We start from the raw sequence: 20,770 nt of genomic DNA on the forward strand, positions 1-20,770 counted from the left end.
TTAGCCTATTTTACTTAAATATGAAATAAAAAAATTGGTGTGCTATCAGCTGTTGGGGGTGGTAACTCTATAAGGGAAGCAAAACTTTGGTCCTTCCGCCTGTTATGAAATAAAATATACCTGTTTGAAATTAGTACAGCTCATGTTTTTTTTTTATATTACGTTGCCATTTCTGGAGCTCCAATATATCTTACCACTAGCAATTAACTTTTACTACTACATTAGTCTCCATTGGGCAGTATATTTATATATGGACTTTTTTTTTTTGCGAGATGGCACAAGTTGGTTCTCATTGTCATAACGTATAGATACAACATATGGAAAGTCTAAGGGTCAATGTTGTGGCCCGCTTCTGAGCCTATCCATTTCTAATAAACATGTCTATCCCCCTCTCCTTCACGTGTCTCTATCTCCCCCACCTTCCACTCTCCCATATAGCTGCATTTTTATACAAAATGGAAATGTGTATTTGGAGGAAGACACTCAAGGTGAATATTTTGCTAGTGGGGAAAGATCAATGTTCATTAGTTGCAAACTGATTATCTATCAACCGTGTTCCATACAGTGTTCTTCCCTGCTCTTTATCTTGATGTTACTGATATGATTGTAGACAGTCAAAGTAGGCATAATTTGTGCCCAGCAGTTACAACTCAAGCTTCTGTAGCTGCAAATGAGTTAACTTAAAGTCAGTAGACTCCATCCCAATATAAATCAACAAACACCAATATCACTATCAACTACAATAAGCAAATGGTTAGTTTTCTGTGCCATATTTATAGTATTTGCAGTAAAGAATTTCAATTTTACAGAAGAGGGCACTTTTGTCACTAGAATTTATACTTCATAATCAGTTGCAAAAGTTGGTGAATATTGACGTTATCGCAAAATATTCATGATGGGTGAATATACTGTATGATATCTGTCGATTTCGCAAACTGCACTAAAAATGTTGCACATATCTAATCGTTATGGGATACAGTGAACATATGAGCTATACAGGATTGTATCACAACTGTGTACATTTTTTTTAAATCCCGAAAATATTTCATAACATTTAGCAGTTGCTTTGCCCATATAGTTCCAGTTCATATTAGTTTAAGATCAGCTATGTTCCAGAGGTATATGTGGACTGTGCATTAAAGCTACTATACAAGATTAATAAATAATCCAAGTTTACATCCCCTTACAGGTAGCTCCAGAGACAAAAGCAGTTATGAAGTGGATGAGGTCCATACCATTTGTTCTGGCTGCTAGTCTTCATGGAGGTGACTTAGTTGTTAGCTATCCATATGACTTCTCTCGACACCCGTTGGAAGAGAAAATGTTGTCTCCTACTCCAGACGAGAAGGTAAATATATGAGATATTGCAAAGAAAACACATATACAGTACATGTATGTCTGCACATATTAGAATGTCCAGGGTATGTGTTAAACATGTATAACATTATTTTATAAGTAGTGCTATGGCATAGGATGCCTTCTGGGGATGAAAGACACCTTACAGCCCAGTGACTTATATGGTACATAAGGTGTGTCTTAGCACTGTAAGATGTATTATGGCAGATCGAGGCTTAGTAAGTATGTACCATACCATAGTACAGTAGGAATTTAAGCATTATCTATATCAGTGGTTCTCAAATAGTTTTTTTTTCTCGAGGCACCACATTCATAATGCTTAGTTGCCAAGGCACCCCTACAATACAGCCAAAAGAAACAGGACAGACAGTCAGCAAAAACAAGCTGGACAGACAGGGCTGCCAACGGGGGGAAGAGCCGGAACAGGTGTCACAGGCCTGGTAGATGTGGGGGGCCTGGCTGGCGCTTTATGTTTGACTCAGCCTCTGCCAGGTCCGGCGCCTGGTCCTCTCGCCGCCGGGCCTTGGCTCTCCCCAGATGCGGGTCTCCCTCACTCTGTCCCACGCCGAGCTGCTGGGCGCGCCTGGCCTCTCTGACGTCTACACTGGAAGCAAGCTGGGTTCAGCTTCTGGGGCGCACCAGCATTACAGAGAGGTAAGGCGGCGCCAGCAGCTCGGCATGGGACAGAGTGAGGGAGGCCCGCAAATGGGGTGAGCCAGGCCCGGCTAGAGGCTGGGCCCCCCGCAGCTACCAGTCACGGCCTGACCATCCCCAAGGTAGATAAATGTATTTGGGGGGGGGGGGTATTATTTTTTAAATTAAACGTCTTTGCTGGCATCTACAGAGTTTTGCTGGCAGAAGAGGCCATCAGTGACATCAGATGAGGGAGACCAAAGACACTGACTGACGCACACACACAGCGTAAAAAACACACACACACTGACACACACACACACACACACACACACTGACTGACACACACACACAACGACAAACAGAGACACACACACACTGACTGACACACACACATGCACACTGAATGACACACACATACACACTGAATGACACACACACATACACACTGACTGATACACACACACACACACTGACTGACACACGCACATAGAGACACACACACTGACTGACACACATACACACACTGACTGTCAGACACACTCACACTGACTGACACAACCTGAATGGCACACCCACATACACACTGACTGATACGCACACACAAGCACACACACACACTGACTAACAGACACACAAACACAAACACTAACAGACACTGACTGACACACACACACACACTCACACACACTGACTGTCAGACACACTCACACCGACTGACATACACTGAATGACACACCCACATACACACTGACTGATACACACACACACTGACTGATACACACACACATACACACACACACACTGACACTGACTGACACTCACACACACTGACTGACACACATACACACACACACTGACTGACACACTGACACAAACTACCACAAGGAATTCACAGTTACTATACATATAGAAGTGCAAATAGCTAAAACACATGTTCTAAGTCAAACTTCTTTGCGTTTTGGCACTGAAATTGAGTTTTGATTTAATACAATTTCAGTGATAAAATACAAATAAGTTTCACTTAAAATGCACGTGCTCGGCACACACACACTTTTTTTAAAATATGTGTTTGGGGTGTGGGGGTTATTTTATATGTATCTCGGGGTGGGGAGTTCTTTTATATGTATTTTGGGTGTGGGTTTCTTTTATATGTATTTGATGTTGGGGGCTTCTTTTCTATGTATTTAGGGTGTGTTTTTTTTATATGTATTTGGGTATATTTTTTTAATATGCATTTGTGTTTTTTTTTTAATATGCATATGGGTGTGTTTTTTTTTAAATATGAGTTTGGGGGGTGTTTTTTTTAATATGAATTTGCGAGGTGTTTCTTTTATGCATTTGGGGGTGGAGGGTTATTTTATATGTATTTGGGTGGTGCAGGTTCTTTTATGGGTTTTTTTTGGTATGTATTTTGTGGGGGGGGGATTGTCGGTGTCAGGGGAGGGAATGTGTGTGAGGAGGGGGAATTGAGTGAGAGTGGGGTAATTGATGGAGTAGGTGGGAAGTGAGAGGAGAGAGTGAGGAAAAGAGGGAGTAAGAGTGAGATGGAGAGGAGAGAAATACATGCGGGGGGATGGGATTGATGGAAGGGGGGGAGTGAGAGGAGAGAAGGGGTGAGTGAGGAAGAGAGGGAGTGAGACAGAAGAGAGAAATACATAGGAAGAGGGGGATAAATAGAGGGGGCTCGTGAGGTGTATAATGGGGGGGTTGGCTTGCAAGACCACCGACTTGAGGGCAGGACCCGGTCGTAAATCTCTTGTCCTGGGCCCCGGGAAATCTGTAAGCAGCCCTGTGGACAGACATCCACAGAAAAAATAAACAGGACAGACAGACACTAACAGAAATAAACCCACAGCAGAACGGATACACAGACACCAATCCACACCTCCCTCTGCTCACAGCTCCCTCCTGCCCATGCTGCCTCCTCGTCTGCTTAGCACTGCACCACAGGCTCCAGACACCTCCTTCTAATTGTCTGCATTACCCAGCAGCTGCCAATCAGGTTGGAGAAAACTGCCCAGCTTTCTCCTAGCTCTGGGAGATTGGGGTAATCATGCTGCACCGTTTTGATCTACTACTGGCACTTCAGGGTGCTGCAGAACCCCAGTTGATAAACAATTTCCTATATTTTGGAAATGTATAAGTAGTACAGATGGAATACAAATCATATTTTTTTTGCAGACTTTTATAATTATGTTCACAATGTACTAACAGTTACATTGCACTGTAAGGTAAATTAGGGGAAATTCAGGTTGTCGTTTTTTTAATGTCTATTAAATTGATTGGACATTGTTCTAGTTTTATTATACAAGTGACCATGCACGCAAATACCTGTGTCCCAGTGTAAACATCTTTTAAATTATTATTACCACTAGCCGCTACATCAAGAACAAATACATGTAAAATAATTACAGCAGTATTAACCTCCATAATATATGTTTAGATATTATCAAAACAATGGAACGTCATCTTCTGATTGAAAGCTGCTTGGGAACTATGATTGCTAGATTATATGTTACTATGTTTATAAATTATGTTACATATAAAAATATGATAACCTAAAAAGAGAGTATTCCATTGTTCCTCTACTACAAAAACGAATCCTCATCACGTTCAATGTTAACATTGGGTCAATTTGTAAATGTAAAATGTTGGAACAAAGGCTTACTGTACATCAGTTTGCTTGGATGTGATCCAGAAATAATTTAAGGACAGTAAACATGTTTTCAATGCACTAAAAGAAAAGCTTACATGGCAGTTCAAGGTGCGCACTCACTTTTCCCTCATGGCGGGGTGAATTTGCAGAGGAGGAGTTGTCAAAATAGGATGTGTGGATAATTTAAACATGTGACTTGATGCCCTGTGCTAAAGAAAAGCAGTGTTTTGTAATGAATATAAATGAGCTAATATTTTCCATACAGGTTTTTCAGCTACTAGCCAAAACGTACGCCGCTGCACATCCCGTTATGGCAGACAAATCAGCCAACAGATGCGGTGGAAATTTTGCTAATAAAGGAAGTATAATAAATGGTGCAGAATGGTATAGCTTTAGTGGTGGTAAGTTATTTTTTCCCACATAAATGAACAGAAAATGAGATTAACTAATATGTATATTTACAATAACAAGCAATGTTAAACATTGGACATTTTGGAATATTTTGCTCCAACCATACAAATAAACATACATACATATACATGTATACATACATATATATATATATATATATATATATATATATATATATATATATATATATATATATATATATATATATATATATATATATATTTTTTTTTTTTTTATAAAATACCATTTAAAATTAATTTGCAATAGCAAACATTTTACAATTAAATTTTGTTTACACTCAAATATCTAATGCATAATTAAACTTGCCAACACACCATTTTATTTATACCTGGGAAATATACAAATATTATGTGCAAACTAAGCATTTATTTTGCACAGTGCACAGCAATCTTTTAATGTAAAATTGTACTAACATGTTATTTTATTAACAAAGTTGTTTGTATTCAACTGCCAATCTAATCAATCCATATATCAATATTTGAATGATATAAAAATGTCCCCTGCAGGAATGACAGATTTCAGTTATCTTCACACAAATTGTTTTGAACTCACCTTGGAGCTTGGATGTGAGAAGTTTCCAACTGAGGATGAACTGTATTCTTCCTGGCAGGACAACAAAGAATCTTTGCTGAGTTTAATGGAGATGGTACTGTGCACAGTTTAACATTATACATTCTTATATGATGTTTCAATGCTGTGTCAAGTATAACTCATGGCGAAAAAGAGTAGAGTTTATTTTCTGAACAGTTGTTTTATCTACCTCTGAGGAAGTCCTAGTTTGACCCTTCCATTGACTTTGTGATTTTCATTGACATTTAACTTATTTGGCAGTATCCCAGGGGGTTGAAATACTAGAACCTGTATTGTACAGGAACATTTAGGGAAAACAAAATCCAGATATAACTTGAATCAGTATTCTTTTCCTCAGCTTGAATACTGCCAATCTTGAATTCCAACACACCAGTGGGGATTCTGTTTCATCTTTTTCCAAGTATCTTCATCTGTCAAGAAGTAAAGGTTATTTCTGTTTCCATATCCCATACAAGTATATTAATACTTCAGATTATTTTCACATATGATTTCATTTGCATACTTGTTTGTAAAACAGAAAACAAGGTATTTGTGTTAGACTACTGTCCCATTTGTTTTCAAGTGTCTCTAGTTCACCATATAAATGCCATCAGACCAGGTCTAAGGAAATGAATAGGGAGTGGAATGGTCAGGAATGGAATATATGAATATGTTACCACTGTTTTGCAGTATTATAAAGCTGGTAGAATAAGACACCTCGGTAGATTTTAAATACAACCAGAAATGTCCTTGGATCAGCTTACAACTCTGTTATATGTTTCATTGCTATTACTGCTTCCACACAGTCTAGACATGGTTTGAGGTTTTCTGACTATGACTGACCATTGTCCCTGATCCACCGACCATATTTAATTGAGTAATTATTGACTGCTATTTAGGATGTTATATCTATTATAAATTATCTTCATTGGGTGCTAAAGGTTAAGTGATGTTTCATATTTTTTAACTGTAGTTGTTACTCCAGGGACTCAATTTTTTTAAATCTGCAAAGCCCATGGTAAATAGATCGGTATGGGTAATGGGACAGTTTACATTTCTAGTTGGATAGAGTCAGTATATTAAATAGATGCTCACTTTGTAAAAAAAAAAAAAAAGCTTAGTAATTCCCTTTGACTGAAAAAAAAAAGTGAAAGAATGTGGAGACACAAAGGGCAAAATCAATTGAATTAAGAAAAAAAGAAAATGTAGGAGAAAAACAGAACTAAAGTCTATACCTGTGTCTAGTCATGAAATGTCCTCATATTATTTGATCAGTTACAGTTTCAGGATTACTACTGTGAAATCTGAGCAATTTTTTACTACCAGGAACATGCTTATATACAGTATTTCTGAGTGACTTATTATTAATATTATTTATTAATATTTGGCATTATTATTGTTATCTCTCAGGCATCTCTCCCTAATTTATTTGGAGGGAGGTTTGAGGGGATATATGTACAACTGAAGGCACTATTAATTCAAAGGGTCTCTCATGTTCTCCCACTGGATTAATCCAAGCGTGGATTTTTAACAATACGGCAATGGATTTCAGATTTCGGGTTTTCTGTCTCGGGTGTTGTTAGAATATAGTCTCAAGCAAAATCCACAATTTCACTAAAACTGAGTGAATGTTTTGTGAATTTTCAAACTTTATGAAAGTTTTAAAAACCACTGGCAATCCAAATTTTGACAATTTCACATATATCTAATTTTTAAGTTAATTTGTTTTAAGGATTTTTGTACAGATCATTTACTCAGCCTACTTTTCTCTAAACACACATCCTACTTTATAAACTTATCAGGTAACCACAATCAATAGATTGTAAATGAAAAAAATATATATACACAACCCTTTATTGTTATCAAGGTCAAAGAGGGTATGTACTATTTATTATTTATTTTTTCATAAGTAGATATTTTCAAATAACTTTCTGGCAACTTAAAAAGGCAAGTTTTTCTATTCTTTGACTGCTATTTTTTTAATATAATTTTTTAATCGGAAAATAAATGTGCTGAAATTCAGTTTGCACAAATTAAATGACAAGTGTAATGAGTGCAAAGGGTGAAAAGCTTTTGTAATTGGGATAAGGGTGTTCAAATTAAAATATGTAAATGTATTTAATAATGGGGCACATAATATTTATATTCCACTAATCAAACTGTGCCATTTTTTTAGTCTACTTATGATGGGTAACAGAGGGTATTTAGTACTGTATTTCCTTGCCTTTATTAGTAGCCCTCTTTCATTACACAGCCAGAAAAAGGGTTTCTATAGTGCAGAATTCAGTCAATTATTTCCTATTAATTAAATTGCTGGTGACATATAACCAGATTAGGTTTTTTCTGATTTGGTTTTGCATGCATTGTATTTCATGGTTTTAGCAAGTACTGTATTACTCCAATTTAGTAAAGAGGACCACTATCTTCTCCACTGAGGCTATAAGATAATCTTTTTACCTCTCCTCAAAACCTCCAAATTATGTTGCATAATTTGTTCATTTTACAGATTTGGGCTACATTGTAGAACATTTATAGAGATATTTTTTTTCTGGATTTAGTTGCATATTAGAGGAAACAAAATAAAAACTGTGTTCAAAGCAAGCGGGAAAGTTTCACACGTGTTAATAATCTGCATGTACAGTACCAGATGTATCCAAGGAGTTATCAGTCTTATCTTTTCAAAGATAGAAAGGAGAAACCTTCAAGGGGCTTTAAACATTCTCATCACTGAAATTGAATTTAGAAATATTTACCTACAAAAGAAAGAAAAGACACATTAAGACATGGCTCAATTGCGTTGCCTTCATTATCCTTACCTTCTATATTTGCAGACATACATTTGTATCTATATATATATATTTACTTTTCTTGTTTTATTAGGGAAACCAGTGTTGCTTGTCTAATATTTGCTTATCAAAAAGTTAGAGATGCAATCACGTTTTATCTGTTCTCCTTTTGAAAATAATGAAGTGGTTGTTTCCATCACATGGGACAAGAGAAGTTAACCCTTTTGTATGTAAGAATAATTTTGTGAAAGAATTTACAGTTTTAACACAGCTCAAAGATTCAGCTGAAAATATACTGTCCGTTTCATGGAAATGTAGCCAACAATACTGCACTCTGGAATTCAGAATTAGTTTAAGTCAGTAGCTTAGGTTTTATGTTTTCTCTTTTCGTTAACTAACAGTGAAAATATTGATGTTGTTGGCTGATTCACTTGAGTATTATAGAATCTCTTTTAAGAACATTAGTGTTTCTTGTGGTAAGTTTTATTAGTACATAAGTACTGCAGTTCAGACCACCTGGCCCATTTCATTTTACAGCTCTCTGGTGAAAATTGTTCTTAGTGAGTACAACAAGACAGGATAAAATCCATACACATTACACATTACACATTACGCGCTTTCAAGATTAAAGATTTGGAAAATGGAGACATAGCCTTTTTAAGTTATTGAGCAAATACAGAACACTAACTGATAAAGCGTACAGATAATGTTACTGAATTATTTGAGATAATTACAAAATGTGCCAAGGCCAATTGAGGCTTTTTGCATGTTGATACTTACCAGACGCATTTACCTATTTGTTTTATTATCCTGAAGATGAATGGTACATTTTAATATAATTATGTTACATCCTCACAATAGGTTGATTGGGAAAGTATTGTAGTTTAATCAAAAGCATTTGTGAGGACAATTTCAAAATAATAAAAGGGCTAGAGGAGTAAAATGAAGCGAATTGATGGACATTATGCTTGTATTTGCCAAACAATGTGCCAGTTACAGTGTATTTATTGTTTTCTCACTTGAAAATGATGTTCTCTGCAGGGCAATGCACTTGCTATTACTTTTTAGTTATATAGTGTAACAAATATGGGCAAATAAACAAAGTCAACATTATGTTGGTTTTATTTAGGTGACCATGCAATTTGTTTTAAATGTTGGACTATAAACACACACAACCCCTTCAAGCTCAGCACTCCAACCCACTACACCATATATACCTGTGTAAAAGAGAAGTGCTACTGGGATTGTGTATAATCCCAGTGGAACACCTTTTGGCACAAATATATACGGTGTGGTGGGTTTGGGTTCTGAGTTTGCAGGGATTGTGTGTGTTTGTAATTTTTATTTTTTTTGGTATTTTTAATACTGTAATTTCCAAAAGGATTTAAACAGCCATATCTTAGATTTGTTTAAGGAAGACAATTAGGCTGATATGTTCGTTACAAAGGGCTGGGTACTTGGGATTGAACCTTTAAATTCCTATATATATATATTTTTTTAAATCTGTTTATTCCTTTATTGGTATCTTGCAAGGTACATACAGGTAAAAACAATAGTCAAAGCTTAGTAGGAGATTTCGGGTCAAAGGCACATGACTGCAAAGTACAATGAGACACTCAATAAACCTTTTTCTTTCCTAATTTGTAGAAAAAAGATGGGGAACGACAGGGGTCGGGTGGATAGTTGGGAACGACATGGGGATGAAGAGGGGGGGGGAGAGCGAGGGATCAGGGAGAGGGCTGGGTTGGGCTCACGGCTCCTTTTGTCCAGGGGGTGTCATGTTTGGATCAGGGCTTGTAATAGTGATGGGGCTCCTGAGCCTGGCCAGGGTTCCTAGGTTTTATAGAAATGGTGCATTCTCTGTTTTAGCATGGCTGTCAGTCTCTCCATGTTCTTGACCATATCTATTCTTTTTATTACCGTTCTCCTGGAGGGGGCCTTTATTTGTTTCCAGGCCGCCACGACACAGCATCTTGCGGCCGTTAGAATCGCCGAGGTCAATCTGGCCATTGGGGCAGGGAGGTCTTCAATTGGTTTTCCCAACACGTACGTCAGGGGGTCCAGGGGGATCTCCAGTCCCAGGGTCTCAGCCAAGAGTCCCTGGATCCTGGTCCAGAACTTCTGGATCTCTGGACACGCCCACCAGATATGGGGCATGTCCCCCCTTTGACCACATCCTCTCCAGCACAAGTCTGTTGTGCCGGGGAAGATCTGGCTCAGTCTGCTCGGGGTCAGGTACCACTGGAATAGGATTTTATATATATTTTCTTTGGTGATAGAGCAAATTTATGTTTTGGAGGCAGCGTCCCAGATATCCTCCCAGTCTTCCAGATCAATTGGGGTGTTTAAGTCCGCGCTCCATTTTTGCATATATGAATGTGAAGGGGGGGGGGGGTTGGGAGGCCACTAATGTTCTGTAGATTTCGGAGATTAATCCTCTCTGATATTCCCCTTTTAGGCAGAGGGTTTCGAATCTGGTCCGCGCTGGGAATTTGTGGTATGGGGACAGGGCTCGCAGGAAGTGCCTTATCTGAAGGTATTTGAAGATGGGGAGGTCTGGGGAGGTGAATTTGTTTTTGCGCTCCTGGAAGGACAGTACCTCATCACTTTCCAGCAGATCCGCAACCATTCTGATGTTTAGGTCCAGAAATTGACCAAATTGGGTACGGGAGCACCCGGGTGAGAAGTCCGGGTTCCCGAAGATGGGGGTGAGTTGTGAGGGGGTTGAAGCTAGGCATGTTTCCCTTTAGTTTTAGTCCAGGTAGACCACGTGCACCCATCGCCCCAAGCTCAAATCTCTGGGGCCTCCTATCTTTGTGTGCCTGAGACCATAGTAAGACCGGGAGGGCGGTGGGGGCCGCGTGGTGGGTCTCTATTGCCAACCAACAGTTAGAGGTCGGGGGGTTATTCTAGACCACCGCCTGCCTCAGCTGGGCTGCCTGGTAGTACCTGACTACATCCGGGGCTCCCAAACCCCCTCTCGTCTTAGAGGCTAGTACTGCACCGACACACTTTATTCGAGCAAATACCCGGTTTGTACCTGGCAGATACCTGGAATGCGCCGCTCCTCACCTCTGACAAGCCCCGTTGCATTTGCCTTCCCAGCCTGGGTTCATGCCTGGCTGACGGGCGGCTGATCTGTTAAATGATAATGATTAGGATTTAATAGGCTGCAATGCTTCGCGTGTCTACCAGATGGCATAAATTCATGAATTCTAATGCAGTATATATATATGTACTGTGCAGTATTGCAGCCAGCGGGAATAAAATGCTTCAATCCCTGCTGGAAAATAACTCAATGCACTCGGGCAGAAAACAGTCACAAACCTCAATACACCCGGGTATACCCGAATTCGTGGGACTAGCCAAGCTCGAATAAAGTGTGTCGCCAGTGTAGCACTGATCTCGGCACCCTTGGTCTATGCTGCTTCCATATAAAATGGAGGATATGGGCCTGGATGTTCCGTAGTTCTACTAGTTGGACTTGGACTGGGAGAGTTTGGAAATAATAGAGTAAGCGGGGGAGGATGTTCATTTTAGCGGACACTATTCTTCCAAACCAGGAGATTTGGTGGGTGTGCCAAGTCTCCAGGTCTCTTTTGATCTGGCGGAACAGGGGGGGGGGTAATTAGCTTAATATAGAGAGTTGTATGACTTAGGTATTTTTATTCCTAGGTATTTAATATGGGAGTTGTTCCATTTATACTTATAGTTAGCTTGCAAAAGTTTCCAAGCAGGGTCTGGTAGGGAAATGTTGAGCGCTTCCGACTTGTCCATATTTATTTTATAGTCGGACACCAGACTGAATTGGTCTAATAGTTTCTGTAGATTGGGGAGGGAAATTTGGGGGCCAGCCAGGGTCAGAATTACGTCATCGGCGAAAAGGGAGATTTTATACTCATTATCTGCAATTGGTATGCCTTTTATGCTAGGTTCGGCCCTGATCCGGGCTGCCAGTGGTTCAATTGAGATGGCGAAAAGTAGTGGGGATAGGGGGCAACCCTGTCTGGTTCCATTTTTGATTGTTATTGGGTTTGAATGCCCGCCCGGGAGTTTTAGGAAGGCGGTGGGATTGTCGTTGAGAGCTCTCACCCCTTAAAGGAACAGGCCTGAGAAGCCAAATCTAAGCATAGTTTGGTCAAGAAAGGACCATTTGATTTGGTCAAATGCCTTTTCGGCATCAAGGCTTAGGATCATGGCTTGGGTCTTGCTGAGGTGGACGTGGTCTATGATGTCTATAATTTTGCGGGTGTTGTCAGAGGCCTGTCTTCCTGACACAAAGCCCACTTGGTCTATATGAATTAGTCGGGGGAGAATCGGGTTCAGTCTGTTTGCTAGGATCTTGCTGAAAAGCTTGAGGTCCGTATTGAGTAGGGAGATCGGTCTATAACTGCCGCATTGTAGCGGGTCCCTTCCCTCCTTATGGATGATGGCAAGGTTGGCTGCCGTGATTGTACCTGGGATTGGTTTGCCATCTAAGAAAGAATTCAACATGTCCAATAGGTAGGGGGAGAGGGATGCTGCAAACTTTTTATAATATGCGTTGGAGAACCTATCTGGGCCCGGTGTCTTAGCTATTTTAAGGGAGCTAATGGCTTGGGACAGCTCTTCCTGTGTTATTTTTTGGTTAAGGAACTCAAGCTCTTCTGCTGATAGGGCTGGGAGGTTGCATTGAGTTAGATATTCCGCAGCTATTTTGGCGCTGTCCAGGTCCTGGTCAGGGGGTGGAGGTTGTAAAGTTCTTCGTAAAATTTTGCAAATTCCTGTGCTATTACTTTTTCGTTATAAGATACCTGCCCGTTTTTGGTGCGGATTTTTGTGATCTGGGCTTTGGCTTTTACGCCTCTAAGTTTTGAGGCTAGGAGTATGTCTGCCTTGTTGCCCCTGTCGTAGAACCTTTGGTCGGTCCATTTCAAAGCCCTCTCTACCTCGTCAAGCTGCAATAGTTTAAGTTCTGCTCTTGTTTTATCTAGGGTTCTGAACACTCTCTTAGAGGGGGTCTGCTTATGTTGGAGTTCTAGGGCCAAGATCTTATCTGTGAGTTCTTTTTGTGCTTTGAGTTTCATTTTCTTCTTATGGGAGGCTACTGAGATAAGGTCTCCCCTGATAGTAGCTTTGTGTGCTTCCCAGAGCATTGCTGCTGCTGGTACAGAACCGCTGTTTATTTGGAAAAAGGTGTTTAGTTTCTGTTTGATTGACTTAACCACCTGGGGGTCGTTTAGGAGTGAGTCATTCACTTTCCACTTATACGCAGAGCTTTTGACGAAAGGTAGAGAGAGGGTCAGTTTGACTGGGGCGTGGTCTGACCACGTAATTGGGCCTATGTTGGAGTGGGAGGATGCCTGGAGAACATTATTGGTGCCTAGAAAATAGTCAATCCGTGAGTAAGACTGATGAGGAGCTGACAAGAACATGTAGTCCCTCTGGCCCACGTGCTGGGTCCTCCAAATATCCAACAGCGAGTAGTTTCGTAAAATCTCACGGAATTTTTTGGCCTTTTTCTGTGTCTGGGCGGTATGTGGTGATGTGGGCAGCGTGGATTTGTCTTGGTCTGGGGAGAGGACCATGTTGACGTCTCCAACCAGTAGTAGCTAGGAGAGCATAGATTGGTCTAGTGAACCAAGTAGGTTCTGAAGGAATTGGATTTGATTGTCATTAGGGGCATATAGATTCAGTATAGAGATGGGGGATCCTGAGAGGGTACCCTGTAGTATCAAGTATCTTCCCTCAGGGTCTGTTATTATCTTTTTTGGGGCGAAGGGGATGTTATTTTTAATCAGTATGGCTACTCCTCGTTTCTTGTTTCGGGAGGATGCAAAGAACGCTTGGGGGAAGGTGTGCTTGAATGTGTTGGGTGGGTCTGAGGTATTAAAGTGAGTCTCCTGGATACATATAATATCACCTTTGGTCTTTTTAAGCTCTTGGAGAGCCAGTTTACGCTTTCTAACTGAATTAAGGCCCTTGACGTTCAGGGAGATGATTTTAATTGACGCCATTAGGTGGGGGTATGGCTCCTAGGGTTAGACCCCGGGCCCCGAGTGATTCCCATGTCGGGGGTGGGTTGGTCCTCCAAGCGAGGGGGCAGTGAGTCCTCATGCAGTCCCTGTAAGGGCCTCTGAGAGTGGACAGGGCCAGGGAGAGGGGGGGGGATGGGTGAGCTGGGGGGGAGGGGGAGTGGACACATGAGGGAGAGAAAGAATGCGGGCTGTCCGGGAGCCCAAAAGAGTGTCCTTTTGCACCGTGGTGTCAAAGGAAGGGGGCAAGAACCCCTGGAGGACTTTCCGGATCGCCAAACATGGGGCGAGACCAGGATACGAGGTCCAACACCCTCGTTGTTTAAGGCAGGGGGGAGGGGGATCTGCAAGTAGCAGGTGGATGGGGGGTAAGACGCCAGACTGCAAACAGTTCAGGGTGGCAACTTTGGCGAGCTATGAACTCTGCTAGGGGTGGGGAGAGGGGTGGAGGGGGTGGGGAAAAGAGGGGTGATGGGGTGAGGTGGGGGGTTAGGGGTGAGGTGGGGGGGTGGGGTGGGATGGGGGGGAGACCTTGGTGCCTTTTTGTCTTTGGTCTACTATGAGTATAGCAGCATTGCTCTTCCGTGGCATCTTCCAGGGGACATTGAGGAGTGGGAGGGGGGAGGGGGAGAGGGGGAGGGGAAGGGGCTGACCGGGGGAGACTACAGAGCCACAGGTATATATTGGGTTTAAGCAGATCTCCCAGAGCGTATTTAGATTGAGCAGAGGGTCTATTGGTGCACAGACACTCTGGATACTTTAGATCATGAGAAATCAACATTGCAAATACATACATGGATCAGGTGAACCTTTTCTTTGGTTTGGCATGTGGGAGGGGGGGGGAGCGAGGGGGACGGAGGTGGAGGGGGGGGAGAGGTGGGGGAGAGGGGGGAAGGGAGGAGGGGAGGGAGAGGGGGAGGGAGGGGGGAGAGGTGGAGAGGGAGGGAGAGGGAGGGGGGGTGGGAAGGGGGGAGGAGGGAGGGGGTTAAGTTAAGTTCCCTGAATGGGGCAGTGTTTCCCAGTCCAAGTTTTTTCTTTACCCTTTTTCTACCCATCTATATCAAGGGGAAGGGTAATATGGGCTTTGCCTGAGCAAACTCTTGTCAAACATACAGTGATCTTCCACAAAGGGAAGTAGTCAGGAGAAATCAAACTCCTACCATATTTACAAAATAATGTTACAAATTATTTAAAAATGTGTATATGTGTCAAGCTTTGGTAAAAAATACATCAATCACCCAGATGTAAACCCTTAAGCATGTCACTGCCATTAGTACACTTTGGTCCTAGGAGAGATTGCTGCTTTAAATAGGAACAGCTTGTTAGAGCTATTTCTCATTAGCATGCAATTAATGCCAGACACTCTTATTAATTTAATTCTGTACACCAAGTAATAGGAAAGAAAAATCAAAATTGCACTATTATCTAGCTTTTACAGAAATGGGTAAGCCCACTATTTATTTTACTCTACCAATGTAAACACCTATATACTGTAACAATGTAAACACCTATATACTGTACCAATGTAAACACCTATATATTGTTGTACGCATTTTATAGTAACTTTTTTTGCTATTTAAAATTAGAAATCATGTAGATGAAAATCTTTCAGTAAAGCAGCAGACATAGTGCATCATAAAATAAATCCTATACTCTGTACATAAGTCACAAATTAAATGTATTATTTAAATGAATCTATACACAAAAGGCAAGAAAAAAGATCAAATCTGCTGAAAGTAAAATTTACAGGCTAATTTCAACACCTAAAATCTAGGTGGTGTTCCTACCTCCATATACTTATTAAAAACAAAATTAGAAACACAGTACAGCTCAACTCTCTTATAACGCTGTGCTTGGGGGTCCAAAGAATCACATCGCGTTATTAGCGGATCGCGTTAGAAATAATGTACAATTGTATGCATTGTACAATAAAGTATTTAATATACCAATAATTGTGTTGTAAAGTATTCAGAAATACGGAAATTGGGAGCCACGCTTGCATCGCGTTATAAGCGGATTCGCGTTCTAACGGATCGCGTTATAACGGGGTTGAGCTGTAGTAGTATATATTGAATAGCTTTTTTGCCCATATACCTGTATTGTGTTTTGTTTGTGTTATTTATATGCCTTAAAAACAGACATTTATCAACTGTGTATACACAAAAGAAAGACTAACATAATTATATTTGTTGTGTAACTAAAGTGTTTTGCTCAGGGATCAATATAAAATAAAGACCCAAAGTGTCTTTCAAATACATTTCTCTTTGACATTTTCTAGAAAACTCAAGCCAGACATACTTAGTAATAACTGTTGGCGTAGGATATTTAGCAACTAAAACAGCCTCTCTCATGATACCACTGGGTCAATCACGACCATTTGAAATTGCTGTGATGTGCCAGAGTGCCTCCACTGAGCAGAATCATAAATGCTTTGAATGTTACATTTCAGACACGCTCCTTTGTAAGGCTGGGACCTCGTGCCGAGGCGTCCGCATGCTGAGCGAACAGACTGCCTTAAAACAGTGATCGCGTCCATGCGGCGTGCATGCGCACGGAAGCGGGCACGCTTTGCGCAAGAAATCAGTTCAAACTGATTTCTTGGCGCGGCAGGCCGCCCAATGAGGGCGAACTAGCTCCGTGACGCCCCTAGGCACGCCCCCGCGGCCCGTCCATCATGGTCAGGGAAAGCACCCGCTTACCTCACAGCCTCTGCACCCCTCCGCGCGGGCGAAGGCACCATGGTCCCAGCCTTAGACACACTTATGTTCGGTAACTCAGAATAATAATATAAGGAGTGTCACTACCCAGGAAAGTCCAAAATGTTCAAGTTTTATTAGATACAATAGTACACAAGAAAAATGGTCACCTATGTTTGATATTTACCATTGATGGCCTAACAGAATTCAAAATAATAATAATAAAAACAAAAAAACAAAAGAAGTACTGCTGAAAATATTGAGAAAGTAAAGCTATACATGGATGTCTTAATTGATTTTATGTGCCATAGATGGCTTACTGTAAAGTGAGATAAAAACATTTCCTCCTTCAGACTGTCTAGACCAGGGGTCTCAAACTCAGTCCTCATTTGCCCAGAACAGGCCAGCTTTTATGTATGTCTCTGCTTCAGCACAGGTGACTCAGAAGACTGAGCCACCTGTGCTGAAGCAGGGATATCCATAAAACCTGGCCTGTTGGTGGCCCTTGAGGACTGAGTTTGAGACCACTGGTCAAGACGGAAATACAAATCGATGTAGTAAAAATGACCAAAGTCTGTATTGGTTATTCTATAATCTTTACTCAGCTTATTTTTAAATTGCATTTTATTAGGTACTACTGTACAGTGTAACTGGGTCCTACAAAAGGTCCAAAAATTATATTTGCAAATAGTTTTTGGTTTACTCACTTTAAAGCAGATCTTTTTACCCCCCCCCCCCCAAAAAAAAATCATTGTTTTACTATTATTAGGTACATCGTGGAATCAAAGGTGTTGTGAAGGATGAATATGGGAATCCAATCAAAAAAGCTCGCATCACAGTGAAAGGAGTTCGTCATGATGTAACCACAGGTAACATGCAAATGAATAGTAATGTTATTATAAACAAAAACTTACCTGTATCTATGAAATTATGCACTACACTTACACATTGAGGTCCGCATTTACAGAGGTGCTAAGTGCCCTCAACCAACTTTTTTTTAATGTATTTTCTTTCCATAAACAAAAAAGTTACAGAAATGTGATTTCATGCTTATTTTTGCTCTGGAATGAACAAATGTGAGTCTGTACAAAGAGTATTAAAGAGGCTCGGAAACGAGGTGCTATCACTGGGATAGAAAGAGGTAGAAGTTGGAAAATGGAGGCGTTGTTATTTTGAACGGACAAATTCAATTTGTTGTGAAAACATATTTCATATAAATGAATCAACCAGTTCACATGGTTATGATTATGAGCGGACCTGCTTAATAAACCCTGCACTTTAAAACAGAGACACAACCAGAAATTATTTTTTGGGGGAGCGACGTTTTTACCTGCCATACCGTGACATGAGACGGCGCGTTGTCATGTCAACATGCCATCATGTGACATTGCATCACCATGACAATGCAGAGTCACATGATGCTGCAACGTAGATGGATATGTGCTTCTCTCCTTCAGAGGCCCAGATCTCTCCCCGGCAATCAGTTTCATTGCTGTGGAGAAGAGCGCAGGGCCTCTGTAACCGCGAGTAAATATATAAAATGCTTGGACCCTTGCACCCCCCTCCCACCCCCTAATTGCTCTACTGCTTTAAGCCATTCTATGTTGTAGCAGCCTTGCTGGTCCTCTATGGCAGCGTGTTCAACTCCAGTCCTCAAGACCTCCCAACAGGTAAGGTTTTAAGGATATCCCAGCTTCAGCACAGGTGGCTCATCAGTGGCTCAGTCGAAGCTCAATAACCAACTGATTTTGCTTGAGATGAACCTATGGCACGCAGGTCCAAATTTGCACGAGACTAATTTACTTGGCACCTCATGGTTTCGCAACCCAAGTGTTTCAAAGGCTCCTCTAGCCTGACCAGGCTGCGGCAACAGATGTCCATGCAACTCACAGTGCAACTAGCAGGATGTAAGGTACCAGCAGCTCGGAGAGTCAGGATTGCTATCGACATTACTGTTGATGTGTTCACAACATCACGCAAGAAGTTCCTGTATACTGTATTGAACATTTGCTGTACTGGTTACTGCCATCAGAGGTAACTTGCCACTCAAAACATTTATTAGTGATTATTTTTTTTCACTGTTATGTCACTCAACTTCAAAAAGGTTTGCCAAAACTCGTTTAGGCCCACACCTTGGAAAGGTGTAATCTGTTCATGACTTTCCTTGCCCACAAAGAGTTACAAAGTGAGTCAATTCCCTGAGATTTACTGACTAATTTAGATGCTTTATTCCAAACTACTCCCGACTTGCCGAGCCTCTGTTTGCCTTAAAACCTAAGGATAGAGTTTTTCTATGGACTGATGCCCAGGATGAAGCATTTATTGCTTTAAAAGACAGAATGATATCTGCACCTGTGCTTTGTTTACCAGACTTTGAATTCCCCATTGAACTACACATAGATGTTTCAGACCATGGCCTAGGGACAGCACTCTTTCAATGCTTGGCAGATGGCAGTTGTTATTGCTTGTGATACAGTAGAAGAATACTGTCCACCTTGGAGGAAAAGTATACTAACACAGAAAATGAATGTTTGGCTGTGATATGGGGCATGGAACGTTTTCAGCCATAACTTGAGCGATTCAATTGACGGTAGTGATGGATCATAGTGCTTTAAAATGTCTCCTATCTATCCTGGCCTTTCTGGCAGACTTGGGAGGTGGTGCTTACATCTGCTTAAATGTTAATTTACTGTAACTCACAGAAAACGGACTGAGAAAATAGTGCCTTATGCATTCTCCCACAAACCCTTCACCAGATCTCTTACCACCCAGAGCTAAATGATGACCCAGAAATCGGTCTTTTATATGTCCAATTTCAAAATGGAACTACAGATGGCAGAAGTAGTGTTTCTTGTATTGAGTAGTATATTGGAGTCTATGCTGAAAAACTGTTTGTTCAACAGTTAAAAGGTGGTGAACCAGATCTGTGTGAATTAATATTAGCGACTGTGTATTTTCTTTAAAATAAATTAGAGCAGTGGTGCGCAAACTGGGGGGTGCTCCCCACCTGGGGGGGCACGAGACTTTATTGGGGGGATGCGCGTGGTTACAGAGGCCCCGCACTAAGAGCGTGAGGCCTCTGTAAATTTACTTACCGGTTCTTGTCCACGCGTCTCCATGGCAACGCAGCATCCAATGACGCCCGTTATCATGGAGACACGATGTCAAATGACGCAGGGGGTCACGTGACGTGATGGCATTTAACCCCACAGTGTAATTTGACAATCAATTGAAGGTAAGGGAGGCGCGATCGTGAGAGGAGCAGGCAGGGGGGGCACAGCGCAGAAAGTTTGCGCACACCTGGATTAGACAGATAGAAGAGAAAGAGATTCTGACAACTCAGCCACTTTGCAGGGTGTTTTCTCTCACATTAAGGCAGGAAACGTAGGGTTTGCTTATCAGATTTATTAACAAATGGGCACAAAACAAAATGGGAATGAAAACAAAATACCTAGCTCACTCTGGAGCACTAACTAACACACTTGTCAGTTCCTTAACTTCAGATTAGAGAGCTAAGCTCTTTACCAATACTTAACCATTTTACCTCTGTAAGCGATAACACCTGAAGTCTCTCTCTGACCCTCTCAGGCTGTGGGCTTGGTAAAAGCAACAGGCCCTGCATAC

At 41.2% G+C, this 20,770-nt stretch overlaps 1 protein-coding gene across 2 annotated transcripts in view; it reads left to right on the plus strand.

The window, feature by feature from the left end:
• Positions 1-20,770, plus strand: part of CPZ (carboxypeptidase Z) — a 99,161-nt gene that overhangs the window by 76,377 nt on the left and 2,014 nt on the right. For both annotated transcript variants that reach the window (XM_075570058.1, XM_075570064.1), the window contains 4 exons: positions 1,190-1,348; positions 4,914-5,049; positions 5,587-5,726; positions 17,916-18,015. In XM_075570058.1, the coding sequence (XP_075426173.1) occupies positions 1,190-1,348; positions 4,914-5,049; positions 5,587-5,726; positions 17,916-18,015 (535 nt within the window). The remainder of the gene's footprint in view (positions 1-1,189; positions 1,349-4,913; positions 5,050-5,586; positions 5,727-17,915; positions 18,016-20,770) is intronic.

This window comes from Ascaphus truei, chromosome 1 (assembly GCF_040206685.1).
Source record: "Ascaphus truei isolate aAscTru1 chromosome 1, aAscTru1.hap1, whole genome shotgun sequence".
In the NCBI taxonomy this organism is placed as follows: Eukaryota; Metazoa; Chordata; class Amphibia; order Anura; family Ascaphidae; genus Ascaphus; species Ascaphus truei.